General features: G+C 32.0%; 1 protein-coding gene and 1 long non-coding RNA gene across 2 annotated transcripts; one reads left to right on the plus strand and one right to left on the minus strand.

The window, feature by feature from the left end:
• Positions 1 to 9267: 9267 nt before the first annotated feature.
• On the minus strand, positions 9268 to 11673 carry LOC127701779 (uncharacterized). Its single transcript, XR_007982223.1, has 2 exons — positions 11592 to 11673; positions 9268 to 10075 (listed from the first exon to the last, which is right to left on the minus strand). It is a non-coding gene; the product is annotated as an uncharacterized LOC127701779 (long non-coding RNA).
• Positions 11674 to 11848: 175 nt separating this feature from the next.
• On the plus strand, positions 11849 to 13470 carry LOC127701466 (GTPase IMAP family member 9-like). Its single transcript, XM_052205333.1, has 2 exons — positions 11849 to 11876; positions 12703 to 13470. Exons 1-2 carry the CDS (start codon positions 11851 to 11853, stop codon positions 13400 to 13402), a joined length of 726 nt encoding a protein of 241 aa, XP_052061293.1. The 5' UTR covers positions 11849 to 11850; the 3' UTR covers positions 13403 to 13470.
• Positions 13471 to 19680: the final 6210 nt, after the last annotated feature.

Below are 19680 nucleotides of genomic sequence, written 5' to 3' on the forward strand. Positions count from 1 at the left end.
CTGCTGTAAGTGTAAAAGCGTCATGTTGATCGGCTGTACATTTATCTATACATTTATTGGTAAAAAAAAAATTAAAAAAAAAATTTTTGTCTGTAGATGCTTTTTCTTGAAATTGAGGAATAACTCCTATACAAGTTTTAAAACACTTCATGGAGGTTTACAAATTTATCATGTCAAAACAGTTTAATTCGGTTTTATTTAACTAAAACAAAACTGTATGGTTTTCAACAATGAGCAAAACCCATACCCTATAGTAAGCTATAAAAGGTCCCGAAATGAAAAATGTAAAAAACAAGAAACCTAACGATCTATAGATATATAGATACATACTTTATTCTCTAAAAACTAAATACAAGTTTACAGAGAAACATACAACATAAATACAGATACAATAGTCGAGGTAAACAAATACAGTATGATATTCCAAAAGTACAAAATTATGATGGGCTCGGACTAAGCGACAAAGCATCAATACTATAAAATAAGAATTCTCCGAATTTGTTTTAGCGTAAATAATCATTTGAAATTATACGAATATAAATCTTTTATTTGTAATCAATTGAATTCCCTGATCTACCTCGCACTAATTGAAAAATAAACTTTTTGGAATATCTCTTTCACATGTGACGGCGGACATAATACCGTCATCTTTTCCTTGAATGTAAACTACCAAATAAAACCAAATCACTGGGTTTGTACTTTTTCGAATAACACGACGGGTGCCTTTCTGGAGCATCCGAGATCACCCCGATGGATTTATATTACCCAGTCATACCGATCTGTTGAATCAGCCAAATGAAACTGTTTTTATGCCACCGCAACTGAAAGTTGGGGGCCATATTGTTTTACCCCTGTCCGTCCGTCCGTCCGTCGGTCTGTCCGTCCGTCCGTCCGTCCGTCTGTCCGTTCGTCCGTCTGTCCGTCCTATTATGGGTATATAGTAATTCCGCATAACTCCTCCTACAGTTTGAATCCTAGGAAGTTTTCTCTTTACTGTCTGTTTGTACATATATTGAAGGTGTGCATGTGGTCAGGGTTTTTATTTTTATTGTCTTTTGCTCTTTTGGGAGATAATTGAACTTTTTTTTGTCATTTTTGGGGTATAAGCGGTTAAATGAGTTGAGTGCGGGGCATCACTTTGTCTAGTTTACTTTTTTTTTCTTCTGTTGTTCTGTTACACAACTTTAACAGTCCGATGTAAGGTTAGGATTTAGCGCTCACATACATGTAAAACTCCGCCTAGTGCACTTTCTTTATGTACCTGCCCCAAGTCAGGAGCATGAAGTTCAATTGTTGTCGTTGTATAAATGTGTGTCATGTTTTTTGGTAGATTGTTTATTTATAAATAAGACCGTTTGTTTTTTCGTTTGAATTTTTTCACATGGTGCATGGTGGCCTTTTGTAGCTGACTATACGGTGTGTTGAAGGCTGTACGGTTGCTTATATACGATTTCTTACATCCACTGCATTTAAACTCTGGTGGATAGTTGTCTCATTGTCAATCACACCACATCTAACTTTATTTCAACTTCTATGTTGCGTTTTGTATACTGTAACATTGTTTATCTTTTGTACGCATACCCCGGAGCCCTCTTTTTGGAAGCCCGAGCAAAAGTCCTTGTTCCGCGATAGAAAATTTGATTACGAACTCATATAAGATAGCTCGAATTTCAACTCAAAATCTTAATTAATCTAAATGAGACTTAAATTCGAATCTTACTCAAACTCTACCTCATAAAGTGACTCAAATTTAATGTTGTAACTAGAACTCTACCTTTAAATGTGACTCAAACTCGAAGTACAACTCGAAACTCAATGCTAACTAAAACTTTAATTCTAATAATGACTTGAATTCGAAATCGAAGACTAACTCAAAGTTTAACTCAAACACTAACCCGAACTTTAATTTGAACTCTAATTCGATGGATGGCCACATTCATCCAAGGCACATACAACATGTAAATCTATCTAAAAATAGAACAGGTTTTTCATAACTAGTCACGTGATTTTACCTCATCAAGTAATGGGATAACCACATCAAAGAATGACAGGACCACATCAAATAATGAAACAAACACATCATGTAGTGTAAAATCGTCAAATTTTGAAACATCATTACGTAATGTTAAAACCATATAAAGAATAGGCAAATCATCATTACAAAATAACAAAACCACATCACGTAATGAAACAACTACATAACGTCAAGTCACATTCACATCAAGTAATGTTAAAACCACATTGACTACTGACACAACCACATTAAATAATGGTGAAACCACATCGAGTAATGACAAAACCATATTGAGTAATGACAAAACTATATCAAGTCAATACGAAACCATGTCGTGTAATATCGAAATATCCTTAAGTAATGACTATTCCATATTGAGTTATATCAAAACATCATTACGTAATGTCAAAACCATATTAAGTAAAGACAAAATATCATCAAGTAATAATAAAACAACACAAAGTAATATCAGAGTTCCACATAAGACAGCTGTGGCGTTCCATATGTTTTAACCTTCTTTTGATATTAAGATTGACATCTTCTATTTCTGTACTTCCTAAGTTTTGTCTTATGCATTTACAAGTTTAAGTTTCTTTATCAGATATGACATAAATCGTACCAGGGAATTTTATTATTAGCTTAATGGCCTTACTTGAACTGCAATTTTCTGGAGCTATTTGTACAACCCATATGTGCGTGATATAAAATATTAAAAAATGAATGAACTTGTTTGTAGATTTTCTTACGTCAACCTTATAAATGTGGGAATATATTATGGTTTCAGCATATGTTTTTTGATTTGTGATTTCAATTGATTATTTTCCGGAAAGGAGATCCTGCTCCACATGTGGCACCCGTCGTAATAAAGTTGTGTTATAAAGCATGTCTGTACTGAAACACTGACTAATGAGTTATTGATACTTCGGGAACTTACATTCTACTAGCAAAGATATCGACCCATAACTAAATGTTAATATCACTGTATACCTTTGCTGCGTCACAGGATAGCTTCTTAAAAATGAATCTGCATCACAATTAACAAAACCGATCTTTTTAAATGGTATCACTTAAGGGTTCAGGAGAGGTACTATGAGAGATTTTCAATAAATGACATTACTCGACATAACCAACCTATCTTACCGTATCTCGGCCTATTGCAGTGAAAGACAACGGAGGGGAGCATAGACTGCAAGAATTTTTGGCTCGTTGTATATACATACTTTGTTGGAATAGATGTTATTTAAAAATTATCACAAACTGCTATTTTAATTCTTTACATGTTTTGTTATTAAATTTGGGATGATTTCTTAGACAACAAACTTTAAAGGGAATATTAAGTTCAGTTACCGGTAATCAAATGCACCGCTCATTACTTCGTCATTTCACTTGACCTATATATTTATCTCTCAAACGATGAATTCTGTTAAAAGCTACGAAATCAAAATTAGGTTTGAAAAAATAAAAATAATGGAATCTGAAGCGAGATCATATTCTCATTTTTGATTTAAAAGTTATAAGATTAACAGTTTCAAACACGCCGAAAAGTAAAAGGTAAAATTCAGATCACTGATGAATCTTTCTGACAGTACTTTGTCACCTTTCCGTAGAATTTTATCAAATGGAATTTATGAGGACGCATCTTCAAGAAAAAAAAAATGATTACACTCTACTGAATCAGGTTTTTTTTTATCTTGTCTTTAATTATAATGATGCATGGATTACAAGAAGAGCCCATACAAACGTATGCGTAATTCAACGTCATTGCTCGTAAATTGTTTTTCTAAAATGTTTGTCGTTTATTTTATACAAAAACGTATAAAAAACGGACGTGAACGGAATATTCGCTTGAAGTTTTGTTAAGTAGGATGATAGTTTTAGCTTTATGATCAACTTATGATAGCAAAGGGATATTATATATTTACTGTACCGTTCTTCCGTTCTGTTCAAAATATAAAACGTTTTAAGTTATATACCAGATTAGAGTCTGACCCGTATTAAGTGGTGTACTGAACATGGAAATATGATCATGTGAAGAGGCACGATGTCTTAAGGCCAATCATTTTTGTTGCAAATGTTTTAATTAATACACGTACATGTATATGTATCTTCCATATTCATATTTGTCTCTTTTGTCGCGCGCTCGCCTCGACAGTATTAAACCCCTCAAAGGGAATCGGGGGAATAGAAATATGGTCACTATTGGTCTTGTTCCGATCTACAGTTTAACCATTGAAAAAGTGGGGAGTCCGTTTGATTGTGCAGGATGTACAAGTACGCAGTCCCGTCCGGTCAGAGTGGGGACGTTTAATCAGATGCATCTTGTAGAGAGAATACCAAGCTCTCTGCACGTTAATTATGCATGAAGTATTTGCCACTGGACGTTAAGCAACCAATTATCAATCAATTGACAGTATCGTAACTTGAATTTTATTTCTGGCGAGGCAAATGATCTGAATCTTGACAGTCAAACATCGCTTGGTTAAAAGACGTCAATGCCAATAGTGAGTGGACGGTTAATTGAAAATACGAATCGGAAAAAAGGTGTATGTGATCATACTCTTGATAGGTCACACACTGACAAAATGATCCTGTCTATGAAAAATCCAGATAAGTGCAATATCATCCTAAAATAACATTTCTAGTGCGCATTAAATCCATAAATTTCAACAAAACTGCTGTTTAAAGGATTTATTCTCAGTATTCAGGTCCTGATCAAAACAAAAATAATTGAAAGAATTAATGTATGGCCTCCTCTATAATGCTTTAAAACCAGGTTCAATCCACCATTTTCTACATTTGAAAATGCCTGTACCAAGTCAGGAATATGACAGTTGTTGTCCATTCGTTTGATGTGTTTTGTCATTTGATTTTGCCATGTGATTAGGGACTTTCCGATTGAATTTTCCTCGGAGTTCAGTATTTTTGTGATTTTACTTTTTTTGTACAGATTTGGGGATATTAAGTTTAAGATCCACTATGTCTTTTAACTTTATACGTTTATATTTTGTCAAAATGTATGGATGATAATAATTGGGTGAACTATGAAGTCTTGCTGATATATTCCAAGTTAGAAGAGTACTACATCAAATGTAGGAATGCCAAGTGAACTTTGTCCACCAAAAGTAACAAGTTCATTTTCCAAAAAAAAAAAATGAAGCATCATATCAGTTTCACAGTTATGACCTCTTGTTTTGAATCAGTTTTTGCGAGTAAATATGGTCAAAAATTTGGTGAGGCGGTTGCCTCATTGCGTCAATCAAAGCTTCATCACTGCTCGAGTGCGGGAAGTCCCCCGCCCGTTTCAAATCGAAGATTGGCTGCATATCTGCCAAGCACGCAATATTTAGGAGTTAGAGAAAGGATTGTTTGGTCCGGGGTCAAAATTATGTGTCCGGTTAGGATGACATGTCTTCCTGTACATGTATAATACAAAGTCTGGTTCATATTAATCTTCTCGTCCTAAATATGGATATATAAAATACATATGCAACGAATCTTATATATATGGCACTACATCCTATTAATACTTCTATTTTTTGTTCCACTTCTAACGTGGCCTATACCCCTTCCCCTTTCAAAATCCTGGATCAGCATCTGGCAACGATATATTATTATATTATGTTGTTCAATGTTACTTACCTTACATATTTCCGTTAATGATTAATTCAGTACAATGAATTCGGTGACCCCCCTTTTAATTGTTTAACAATAAAATGAATAAAATACTATTAGTTAATTTACTTCAAGGGATACATAAAAAAATGTATTTGGACTCCGATAGCATTCCCATTAAACAAAGTAGTACAGAATAATCCCTAATCGAACACACCTTAATTTTAAAAAACAGCATATATAGGGATTTTTTTATCAATACATTTTATAATAAATGAAAAATACTTCTGATTACAAATTAAACGGAAGCGATTGTTTTATCTCAATTTTCAACTTTCATAGAGAGACAGATTCTGACAAACTTTTGTTTCGATATTTATGAAATTGTCAGAAAAATATCCTTATAAATATTTTCCCAAGACAAATATAATAAAAAGAAGATAAACTATAAAGAAAGACAGAAAAAAAGTATAATAGGGCTTTCACCTGCAAAGTATATTGTGAAATAATTGTCATATTCAAAACCATGAGAGATATCTCAAATCGTACGTATGATAGGTATGGGATACGTGTGTTTATACGTGATCTTATGTCAGTGAAAATTAGGGCGGGAATCTAGAAAACCACGTGATAAATAAAAATGCTAGATTTCTATCAATTTTGTCATTATAAAATTATTTTATATGGACGAAAATTCCAGTGTGCAATTTTAAAAGTCTTGGAATACTTTGTTTGAACTTAAGCAACGTATTTAATCATATTCAATGGTTTGTATAAACCAGTCCCATTAGGTTCGTAGGTCGAGTTACGTACGTATGTCATTTTATTGGAAATCTCTATAACACGATATGGTCAACATTTAGAACATGACCTTGCCCTTAGACTCTGACTTCAATTTCTACGAATGGCCTTACTTGAACTTGACCAAAGTGTCTGAAAAAAAAAAACTGAAATACAAATTTTCTAATATCAATTGATTGTCTTTTCATATTTCTCAAATTCACCTTTGATCAAAAATAATAACTGCCTGTAAATAAACACTTCCTGTTTAATACTGATTAAACAAAAACATAGTGAATGGTACTTGCGGTGTATTCAAAGTCGATTCCTAAGTATAGATAATAGCTTACTTTGCGCTTATTCCAAAAAACAAATGTATGGATCTACTTTTTCGTTCAAATTAGGAAGATAATTTGTTTTATACAGTTTAAAAATGCAATTTCCCCGTTTTAACTTGATGGGTTACTTTACAATATTTTTACAAAAATATGATTCTGGATACTTTTCCATGAAATTAGTGCAAAACAATGCTACATCTTGTTTAGAAAAGGTCACTTCGTTTTACATTTTTCAAGGTCGTTTCGTATATATTTTATTTATCATTTCGTAATCATGATTATCCCATGGCTTTATCAGGTACCAGTTTAAAGTTAAATAGAAGCTAAAAACTAGAATGTCATATTGACCTAACTTTGACATTGACCTCAATTTCAAGGCCATCACGTCAGAACCTTACTTCAAAAAACCGTATGTCTGTACTATGGAAGGTTGATAAGTTATATCACCATACAGCTTATTCTAAACATTCCAGGAGATAAAACTTCTAGTTGAGTCAACATACCTTTTCAATCAAAATGTTTTAGTTTCGACATTTTGCGACTTAAAATTAAGTAAAAACTGTTTGTCAATATAGTATACGGTTAATATATCGTACCAATAACAATCCAAGGTCAAGCATGATCTTGAACTGTGACCTTGGCGTTATGTTCTTTTGTATGTACCAAGGACCTGAAATAAAAAGACCCAAGGTCTCTATCATTTACGGTTTATTAGTAACAATTACGTTACTATTATGTTGAATACATAAAGAGAAGAAACTCTGATATCGAGGCTCCAGATTGCTTCTGTCAAATTATTCGTGACATCATGAGGTTGATGTACCAAGTAATGTTGCAACTTGTGTCGGTATCGATATCGGTTCCGACAGATTAGTGATCTGAAGAAAAAAGAAAAAGAGTGTTCGGGAATATAACTCCTGAAAAGAAAAGCGTTCAGTTATACGGTTTCAGCTTTTAAAGCGTATGAACTGAGAATTATCATATACCAAATATCTTATCAACATCCAACAAAACAAAAGAGCCCTGCAAGACATAAAAGTGTCGGAAATTTTTTTATCAAAAAGCATTTAATGTCTCTGAAGGTCTTTCCATCATTGGATGTTCATTAATTTACAAGAAGCGACTTCCGTTTTACTCGATGTCACTTTGTGCGAAAAAATATATGCATTCTACATACTTTTTTTTGAAATAAGGGAGATAATTTGTAACTTACATGTAAGTTTAGAAAATGCTACTTCCAATTTCACATGAAAGCTTTTTTCAACCTGACTCCAAAAAGATATGTTTTATGTCTTTTTCTATGAAATAAAGGAGACAATTTGCTTCAGAAAGATGGCTGTACACCTGAAAAAATTTTTCCAGTATAAGTTATACCACTTCAAGATTTGAAGGTCATATATCACCCATCTCTTTGCAAAAGACATCATGCCATTATTATTTTCCACGATGAAGAAATAAGAAATAAACCTTAAATTTAAAAAAGTGCGGATGGAAACAAAATGATCTGATCAAACTCTCCTTATGGTATGCCTTAATACAATTTGATTTAAAAATGATAAAAACAAACATACTGTGTTATGATGCATTCCCGTTTCAAATGTCGGTTTTGCGTGTACAATTGGCACTGTTATATATTGGTATAAGGAGTTTTTTATGTACTTTACTTTAAACTTTGCAATACAAAACCCAGTATGCAGAATTTACAATATAACTTTCATTTTTCATAAATTTTTATCAACTCCTACAAAATGTCATTTGATTAGTTTGAACCAAATGACCTACTATTTCGACTGGTCAACATTTAGAACATGGCCTTGACTTTGAATTTGACCACATAGTTACGGTGTACGGTGTATACGTTTCACCAAAAACCAACATACCGTAGAACATGTTTGCAGAGATTATTCTTACAAACAATAACTGTTCTATATCATACGCCAAATATCTTATTGAAATCTTGTAAAAACCACAATACAGTGTATGTAAATAGTGGCAAACGTAAAAAAAGTATTACAGTATCAGAACTGTTCCAAATTTGCCAATTGCCCTGACATGCAATGTAAAGTGGAAACAATGGTGTAACCAATAATGAAATTTAAGCCTAAACAAAATGTTTGTACTATTCTGATTTCAATTGCTTTGATGATTATGTAATTAGATTTTGAAATATTGTTCCTACCAATGCAAACCAAAATTTGTGTTTCCATGGAAAACCAAGATTACAAATCCCGACAAAATTTGTTCTGGACGAATACATGGTTTAACTTTTCCTCTGTATACGTGTTTGACGCGTATTTTGATTTCTAGATTTTTACGTCGAATCGCAAGATATTAACAACAAATTTGTGATATTTTTTTTTTCAAATTGAAAAATTCTACTTCTTTCTACAGACTAAGTGTAGTCTGTTGTACTGTTCGATGTTTTTATGCTTCCTCTGAGTATTTTATTGTATTTGCTTATATGAATGCGACAGTTATCCGCATAAAACAATTTCTTTGGTAACTGAAACATAATTGTAAGTGAATTTTATATATAGAATTTTAATTTAGGAAAGTCAGTATTTAACAATGAAAACCACATTTCTATCTCAAAGACTTCCTCTTTGCAAAAGCCATCTGTTAATCGTTTATGTATAGTCTTCACATTTTTCTTTGGCATTTATACTTTTTTTCGAAATATTCAACCCCTGAACTTCCAAACCGTTCTTGAATATCGTTGAAACTAACTTGTATGGTTCTTTCGAACCCGGTTTCCCTTTCAGAAGATACTGGATCTTGAACAATTTCCCTGCAAAGTTCTATGACATCCTTCACTTGTGCGGCTTTTGATCTCGAGTCTACATCCACATTTTCAAAAACGCGAAATTGAAGTTTAAATTTATCAATGAAAGTTGATAACGTAGGGACAGTTTTCAGCCAATTATCAATTGTCCTATTTTCTGGAATTTCAAACGTGTCAAGCTCGTTTCTTCTGGTGAAAATAATAATTGATTTTTTCAAAATGTCTTTGTACTCTTTACTTATATCGATAAGCAGCTTTTTATCTAATGTTGTATATCTACCTATTGCAATCACGATTGCAAACACCACGTTTTCTGAATCCTGCAAATATAGCATAATTTCTCTTAAGTTGCTATTATCACGCACTCCAGGCGTGTCAACGACAACGATATCTGTATCACGATATCCTTTTCTGGCACTTTCGATGCGCCCCGTACCATTTTTTGTTCCAACGAAAACTTGAAATTTGTTTTCTCCATAAATACAATTTCCTGTTGAGCTTTTACCACTGCCTTTGGTTCCAATCAAAACTATGCTGAATGTATCATATCTGCTAACGAAACATAATTACTATCACATAAAAAAATTAAATACATAAGTAATAGTTGAATACGTTGTTCTTTATTAGGGATATGTTGCAGGGTTTCACATATATGACTTACAAATTTCTAGTGAGAATTTGTTTTTTGATAGTAATTTTATCATAGAACTTTGGAAATTACCATAAGATAATTATGCAACTTAAACAAGAATTGAAAAAAAATAATACCATTTAACAAACATCTTCACCCTTCAAACCAGTAACATCTAAAAATGTCAAGCTGAATAAAACGAAAAATCTAAAATCCCGTCTGCTGTTTTCATTGTGCAATCATTTGACAAATAATAAATCTGATGAAATATCTTTTTGAATCCCACTCATTATTTCAATTAGACAAAGGTTCCGGGAATAGAGCCAAAATTATAAACATAATGAGGTCAACACATTCATGTTTTTTATCATTACTACCCGAAACATTGAATCTTCGGCAATACCGTCATGTAAAGTTGGTACTATCTGATAGACAATAGCTCTTTATGAAATTGGAGAGATTTATGGGCCGTAATGACAAATAAGGTAAAACCCAAACGTTTATGAGGTCTGTTTATGATATATATATAATAATTCAACATTGACACGAAGACCAAAAGGTATCTGAAACTACAATGTATTTATAACTTTTGCTAAAATAGACCAATTTCTTTCAATGACGACCGTTATGAATTGAGAAACAGATTATTCTGTCTATCTTCCCATTCATTTATGACCACATCACTAGAGTTAACGATTGATCACGGTCAAAATTTGTTTACAAAAGGGAGGCGAAAGATACCAGAGGAACATTCAAAATCATAAATCGAAAACAAACTGACAACGTAATGGCTAAAAAAGAAAAAGACGAACAGACAAACAATAGTACACAAAACACAACATAGAAAACTAAAGACTTATCAACACCATTTAAGTAGTTTTAGATATACAAATGAGGTGATGTAGTATAATAGCCAATGAGTCAACTATCCATGAAGATTAAATAACAAATATATGAACAATTAAAGGTCATCGCAATGCCTTCAACAATGAGCCAAGAACAAGTAAAAGCAGGTAGACCACGTGAAATAGGATGCTTGAAAATTAACTTAAAATGAAGTATAAACTCTTTATTCCAGTGAAATTTATAAGTATCTTGATAGGTATGAACACATTAGAATCATCCGAATGTCATCCGAATGTGACTTGATACCTTGTCATTACAATACAAATAAAGCGAAAAAACTATATCTGAAACAATTTTGAACCTCTTAAATAATAATGGATCGATAATATAGTTTAATTTACTATGATGAAACACGACAATGCAAATGAAAAAAAAAAAGAATATATATTTTTATATACCTGAAAGTATTAAAGGTAAATACCATAAAGCTTAGTCTTAGCAGAATACAATTTTCGATTACCTCATTTTTATGTATTTATATTATATGATAAGAAAATAGTTGTTTATAAAAGTATGCATTTTCTATACCTTGATTTAGATGCCATTATCCTTGGATTTTGTATTGATGTCTGCAAAATTTTAATTTAACAACGTTTGGTGTGCATCACATGACTTATCCTGTTGTTAGCGTGCATTTAACTTTATATAGCTGTATAAAATGTAACGAGCTTTTTCATTCGTTTATAAAGTTTGATTTATTCACTAAAACTGTAATACATTCTGCACGTGACGTAAACGGTGACATATATAAGACGACTGTGCATTCAAATAAGTTGCGTTTTTAAACATGGAAGCAAGAAGAGGTCAAGGAACGTAAGTTTAAGCATGCATTTTATCAGTATATAAGATAATTCAATCACAGAATATTTTAGTATGACCTCTAGATAATCAAAAATAATTGACACCTTAAACAACCATAACAGTTATTAAATCAATGAAGTTTGATGGTGCATGTCCATGTTAATCTAAATATAACTCCATTCCAGTTTAAAAAAATACTAAATAAGAAAACATAAAATGGTTACTATAGCAATTTTATAATTATTAAAATAATGTCATTACTATCATTATTAATAGTTTTAGTATTATTATAAGTGTAAGTATTCTTGTTGTTGGTGTTGTTTGAATAACTTCAAAAATATTGTCAAATATTGCTGCTTAATTGTCGGTTTGGCCAATGATAAATGCATATCTTTATGCTGCTTAACACTAACTCTAGTTTTACATAGAAATTACATATACAGATAAGTTAGTTTACAGTGCATATTACCCTCTACTTAATTTACTTAACAATATGGACTCCCCACCGAAAAAAAAACATAAACTGCGAAAAATAAAGGCAACAGTAGTATACCGCTGTTCAATAGTCATAAATCGATTTAACTGAAACAAATCCAGGTCACAAACCAAAACCGAGGGAAACACATCAACTATAAGAAGAAAACAACGGAACAACAGAAACACTGAACTGCTACAAAAACAAACACCAACATACATAGAAACGGACTATTTGATAACAACTGCCATATTCCTGACTTGGTACAGGACATTTTAAGAAAAAATGGTGGGTTGAACCTGATTTTATGGCTAGCTAAACCTAGCTAGATAAAATAATCTAGTACAATTAAATTTCTTTCAGAATTCGAGTTGCTCTTATTGGAAAAACAGGATGTGGGAAAAGTGCTCTTGGGAACACACTTTTGGGTTTTAATCGATTTAAGTCACTTCCAGCTGGTGAGTCAGTGACAACTGAGTGCGAAGAAGGTAGAGGCGATCTTCCAACAGGACAGAAAATAAGAGTTGTTGATACGCCTGGAATATTTGATACTATGAAGCGAGATGTCAAAAAAGAGGTTTCTAAATGTATTGGATTTTTATCGCCTGGGCCTCATGCGTTTATAATTGTTCTTCAGCCGAACAGAGCAACAGAAGAGGAAAAGCGTGTTGTATCGGAACTCACTACGTTATTTGGAGACAACAAGTTTCTAAATCACACACTAATAGTAATGGTTAGAAAAAATGAAATCAGAGATGAAGATGGCGATGAAATAGATATTCATGAATTCATTGACACAATGGCTGCAGAAGATGTTAAAGAATTGTATACACAATGTGGGAGACGTATTGTTGCGGTAGAAAATTTATCATCGGTGCGTGATAAGCAGAGATATGCACAGGAAGTCGCTGAAGAAGTATTAACTATGGACGGTTATTATTCCCATGAATACTTCTTATTACTACAGCAAAAACAAATATCAGAAAATCAAGTAGCTAAATTAGAAAAGGCTTTGGAAGAGAAGGCAAGAGAATCTAATCGGAAGTTCTGTTCCATTTTATGATTAATCATATAAATTTGATAATGTCAAATATGAAATTAAAAGCGTTTGTGTAATATTAAAACTTACTGTACCTGATGATGCTTAATTGTATTTATTTTTTTAATCTGTAATACAAGTGATCCCGAAAAGTAATAGCAATACAAATCAATTTGATCAAGCGCAAATATTTGAACCTAAATAGAACTCTGACTCCTTCAATACAATGTATTGCCTTTGTTCATAGTTGATATACCTAAAAGATGGGATATAACTGCAACTTGAAAAATCAATCCAAACAATTATTTTGATTCTGTATGCAGATATCCTTTTTAGAAAAGTGACACCAATACTAGTTTTTCTACATGAAGCATCGGGCGCAACTCTTTCCAGTCTAGACATAACACACATTTCTCTTACCAACAAATTTAATAATATCAATTTTTTAACTGATACTTCAGTACTATCTTATAAAACAAAAAAAATATAAATCAGTTAAATCTCCGAATTAAAGGATGTATACCTGAAATAAGCAAGACGAACAGAGTAATATGTTGGACAGGAATAGTTAACCAACCTGGGACAGTCAGCTAAAGTCATGTTTTATGTTAGTGCAGCTCAACTGTTTTCTATGATTGCTGATCAACTGTTGTTCGTCTGGTTGTTTTCTTTGACTATAATGTTTTTATTGTCCCATTGGTTTTTTGCTTAATTTTCAGAGGTATTCTTTTGAAAAATCAAAGTGCTAATTTGTAGTCACTGTAATAAGTTTAGTTGGCATTCAGAAAGAAAGGAAATCAAGCATGACTACAAGCTTAATGATTTTAAAACTGACAGCTTCCTGATTGTTCCTCAAACGTTTTCAGCAATATTTAGTTTAGTTTTCCAGATGAATATAACATTTCGTCGATCATGACAATTTCTACACAGTACTGCAGATAACATATGCAATGAACCTTACAACTAACATTCCTCAATTATAAAAATGAAACATTTGAAAATACAATTATTCCTCTTACGTTATTCCTTTTTTATTTGAGCTCTTTATTTGACAATGATTAATGTGACAATTAGTTCAGTTCTGACGAATTTTACTGGTTGGTTAGCGTTTTATTTGTGTTTCTTTCACTAGTGCTATCCAAGTGGAAACACTTTATTTAAAACATGCAAAATTTAAATCATAGTAGATCATATTTTACAATAAACGTTACCATGTAATTTTATAAATAATGGCACGTATGAGTGAATAATATCTCTTGCAGACTAGTTGGTAAGTTTAAGAGAATTTCATTCAAAAAAGAAATCACTGAAGCGACATTATAATTTAGAGGTGAATTAGATGATGCATACGTCAAGGGATGAAAGTACTTTTTACAGAAAAATTATTCTTGAAATAGAAAACGTAAACCATTACGTATCTAAGATATCAAGGGTTCTCTGTCAACATTCATACATTAGCAAAAAGACACTTAATAAATTTCGTGCGTCGAGCGCACTTTTCTGGATTCAACAATATGAGAAACATTCCAACCTAAAAATTTGAAAGCCGATGATGTATAAATATCTGAAAATGAAATAAAACTTTATAAATTTCGTGCCCCAGAAGCGCCACTCTGATTTTACCTTAATCGGAAACGATCAAACTCGCACATTTAAAAGCCATGGATGCTTAAATACGCTGCAACAATAGGGCCTATATTCCAAAGTGGACCTAATACCATCATTCATCTAGGTTCCAAATTGCCTCGATTGAAGTTGAATCTTAGTTTCTTATCCTTTTATAAATTTATGATAACTATTTTAAATTAAGGAATATACCACCATTATGCACAGCTCTGATTTGTTGTCCGGATTCGGCTAAACTTTATGTATTTTATGGTTTGATCCACTCTTCAACACTTTTATCAGATTTTGGATATTCAAATATTTTGGTCTCGAGCATCACTGAAGGGACATTAATTGTCGAAATACGCAGCTGGTGCATTAACATTGAAACCGTTTATGTCATAATGAACGGGGAATTTCAAGTAAGTACTATAGTGTATTTGGCTGTACATGTAGAAAACTTATTAAAAACGGTATTCACATCCTAAATTTTACGGTAATATTGTACTAAAAGCGCGGAAATCACTATGTATTCCGTGTAAACTCATCGAACCTTTAAACAAACTTGTTAGTAAAGGTTATCTTATTAATGTTGTAATAAGATCTTTGAATATTGTTTACATTGGCACTAACATCGATTTTGTCATCAACAAATTAAAATATAACTAAATTCGTATTCTTTTCGAATGTTTTTTAGTATGTATAAATTCACATCCACGTGTATTTTCTATTTAGAGATTGCTTTATCTATAAATAACATGATACATAATTATTATAAGGTTAAATCCTACTGCCTGTCGATACTTTTATTTTGGCTTTTAAACAAGTCATAGATAGAAATAAGAAGTTGTGGTATGAGTGCCAGTGAGGCAACTCTCCATTTAAGTCACAATGTGTAAAAAGTAAACAATTATAGGTCAAAGTACGGCCTTCAACACGGAACCTTGGCTCACAAAGAACAGAAAGCTATAAAGGGCCCCAAAATTATTAGTGTAAAACAATTCAAACAGGAAAATCAACCAATTGCACACGTCATGTCTTCTTTGACTGTCCATGGTGTTAAAACATTAAATCTCTGGGATGTGTTTTAATTGATTTTAGTCTCTGATGCATGATTTGTTTTATTATTATTTGTTTTTATCTTTTAACTACCTTTCAGTAACTGCGAGTACTCTCAAATCGTACTTTCGTGTTAATTTGACCTGTTAACACATTTTGTAATGCATTTTTGTTATTCAATGTTTTTCTTATTTTGTCTCACTATTTTTAATATGTACCACCTTTGACAAGTATTTAGTATGACGATTCATTTTCACTTCTGTACTCGTACTGTGAACAACAAACTTATTTATTTTGTAAAAAAATATTTCCGTTCTCCTAACAACAAAATTATTATATTTAAATTTACCTGTGTACGTTATTTTATTTAACGCCATGTTGTCCCAGGTAAGATTTTTTTTTTGACATAGTTTTACATCTTTTCTTTTATTAATTTTGTATTTATATTGTGTCATAGGTCAAATTTATTCGTTCAGTGAATGTTTAATTGGTTTTTTTTATATGTCTTTTTGATCAAGTTAAGCCATTTCAATTGATATTTTATAGTGTGTATTTTTACGTTGTAATGTTACACTACTGTTTCAAGTTAGGGTGGAGGTTGGCGCCTGTTAAAACGTTTAAACCCGCTGCATTTGTATGCACCTGTCTTAAGTCAGAAGCCTGTTGTTCAGTGATTGTCGTTTGTTGATTTGGTCCATAAGTGTTTCTCGTTTCTCGTTTTTTGTATAGATTAGACCGTTGGTTTTCCTGTTTGAATTGTTGTACACTAGTCATTTTGGGGCTCTCTATAGTTTGTTGTTCGGTGTGAGCCAAGGCTTCGTGTTGAAGGCCGTACTGTGACCTATAATTGTTTACATTTTACTCATTGTGACTTTTGATGGAGAGTTGTCTCATTGGCACTCATACCACAACTTCTTATTTCTATTTACAAACATAGTTAACTAATTTTGATCTGAAAGGATAATTTTGATGTGCCCAGCTCTTAAAGACCTCAATAATAAATGCTTACGTAATTTTCAGTCAATCTTCAAATTGTCAGACTTATCCAATGCCGTAAAGTATGTCCTGTTCAGACAATTCGATCTATTCAGTGTATGTTAAAACTATTGAGTAGTTGTTTTTGTTATTTATGACACTTCGTTTAATTACTCGGGGCACGCCAAGGACATATAAAAACTGTTGTTAATCGTGTGATAAAGAAGGTGGCTCATGTTTTTTTTTTAATTGAGACAAAACAGAAATAATGATATTTTTTTTTCAAATAATGACGCATCACATCTTAAATTCTGATGGAATGATAAAAAATCTTTGTTACAAAATGCCACAAACACCTTGCAAACGTTTTGCTCTGATGCTCGATGGAATAGTCATATAGACATTTTAATAACCAGTGTTTGTTTTGTTTGTTTTTCGTTCATTATTTTGTACATAAATAAGGCCGTTAGTTTTCTCGTTTGAATTGTTTACATTTATCATTTCAGGGCCTTTTAAAGCTGACTATGCGGTATGGACTTTGCTCATTGTTGAAGTCCGAACGGTGACCTAAAGTTGTTAATTTCTGTGTCATTTGGTCTCCTGTGGAGAGTTGTCTCATTGGCAATCATACCACATCTTCTTTTTATATTTGCCAAACATTTAGATGTACTGAGAAAACACAAGTACCGACCGAAATGGAAAAACCCTATCTAGTATTCATAAGACCGTCTTTTGAATATACAACTGATGTTTGGAATAATTGTTGGACAGGAAATGCTTATGAACTGGAATATTATGCTTGCAGCTAGAAACTGCTAGAATAGTTACTGGTTTGCCTATATTTACACGAACTGAAAGTCTGTATGATTAAGTTGGGTGTGAAACTTAAGCTGACAGGACGATACGACGAAAATTACAAATGTTTTATAACATTCAATATAAACAAGTTCGACTTTACCATACACAGGAACTATAGATGAAAACATCTTAGATAAAAAAAAACTTTACACACTCATCAGCCAATCAACTATGTCAAATTCATAGTCAGATCATTCAAAATTTCTGGACAAGATGAAAACGTAAAATCCTCTCATCTCATAGAGAACAACATCGAAACAATGGAGTAGACAAACAAACAATTAATATTGGAGAGGTCGAACTGATACATCATGAATGTTCAAGGACAACTTGAAATGTATGGATCATCGTCAAATTGATATTTCTGAAACAATGCACATATAAACTACTAAGTATGTCCTTCAAATGCATGTATTCTAACAATTGCAATTCAATTAATTGTCATTGATTGTTCTAGCAATTTTGTGACTTTTTGATCTGTGACTTTTTTTGTCCCGTGACTTTCTGTTTGTTTACCACAAGGTATATATAATGTAGTTTATATATTAATTAACATACTTTGTTTTAAAGGTAGAAGCAATTTTTTAATGAATTCTCTGAGGAATTTAAAAAACAGTGTCTATAAAATTATTAAATGGCGTATTCGATAGATTATTTAAACATGTTAAATGTTCGTTGTTATAATTTGAGTATAGTACCAATGCATATAATTTGAGGACGTATGGATAAAATTTGAATATGCCTACTGTTAGATATTGGGCGCGGTTTTTATTAAATTTTCGACAAAAACGCGCAAAATAATCAAATCCATTTCTTGTTGGTATATGTCCAGTTTATGTATACATAAAAAGACTTGCAAACAAAATAAGCCCGACCAAACACAACTTTTATATCTTCAACAGTTTCATAAAAATTATAGAATGGCAACATTTACCAAATGAAATTGAAAAAAAACAAAGGTTGACTTCATCAATCTTTTGATTACAATTGAAGTTTTCTAACACAGCTGAAATTATCATGCCTATTTACATGGCGTAGAACACCCCGCTCACTATTAGTTTTGATAGTTTTGACTGATCAATGTTTTTACCAATAGTCTTTAAAAGTCTGTTTGAAAAATAACATTCACAATTCTTCAGTAGTATTTTACAGTTTTTGTAACCAATCGCATAAACTGAGCAGAATCAAGGTCGAGACCAGAGTAATTAAAAGAACTTTAAAAAATGTACACAAAAATGTGTTTAGCTATAGTTTACCTCCTCGCGTAGATGTGTATTGTTTGTCTTTGTGTCGTTTTTCGGTTTTTGTCATGGCTTTGTCAGTTTGTTTTTGAATTATGGTTTCGAAAACCCTTTGGTATCTTTCGCCTCTTTTTTTAAAACAATGAACTATATAAGTATGACATTAATTGTATATCCGTATCTCATCTCAACAAATCAATAAATGATGACCTAATACAAATAAATGGGTTTCAAATACCCGTAAGGTAAGATAGAAATGGACATGTGGAGTTGTGGCTATTTTTGTATTAAAAAGTTTACATTTTATTATACGGAATGATCTATCCGTTAGCAATCTAGAATTACGGGATGAATTCAGGAAATGGAGTAATGACAAAATTTATTTAGTGTACTACAAACTCAAATTCTCATACATGTGACTTATTTAAGGAGTCAGTCGACAAAGCACATGATTGTAATTTTCCATTTTGTTTGTGGTGATCTTAATTTCGATATGTTGTCAAACATAAACAAGTCTTTCAATTTTTTTTAAAAATACATCCTTAAAATATCATTTAAATGGAT

Source organism: Mytilus californianus, unplaced genomic scaffold (assembly GCF_021869535.1).
Source record: "Mytilus californianus isolate M0D057914Y unplaced genomic scaffold, xbMytCali1.0.p SCAF_5, whole genome shotgun sequence".
Taxonomy (NCBI): domain Eukaryota; kingdom Metazoa; phylum Mollusca; class Bivalvia; order Mytilida; family Mytilidae; genus Mytilus; species Mytilus californianus.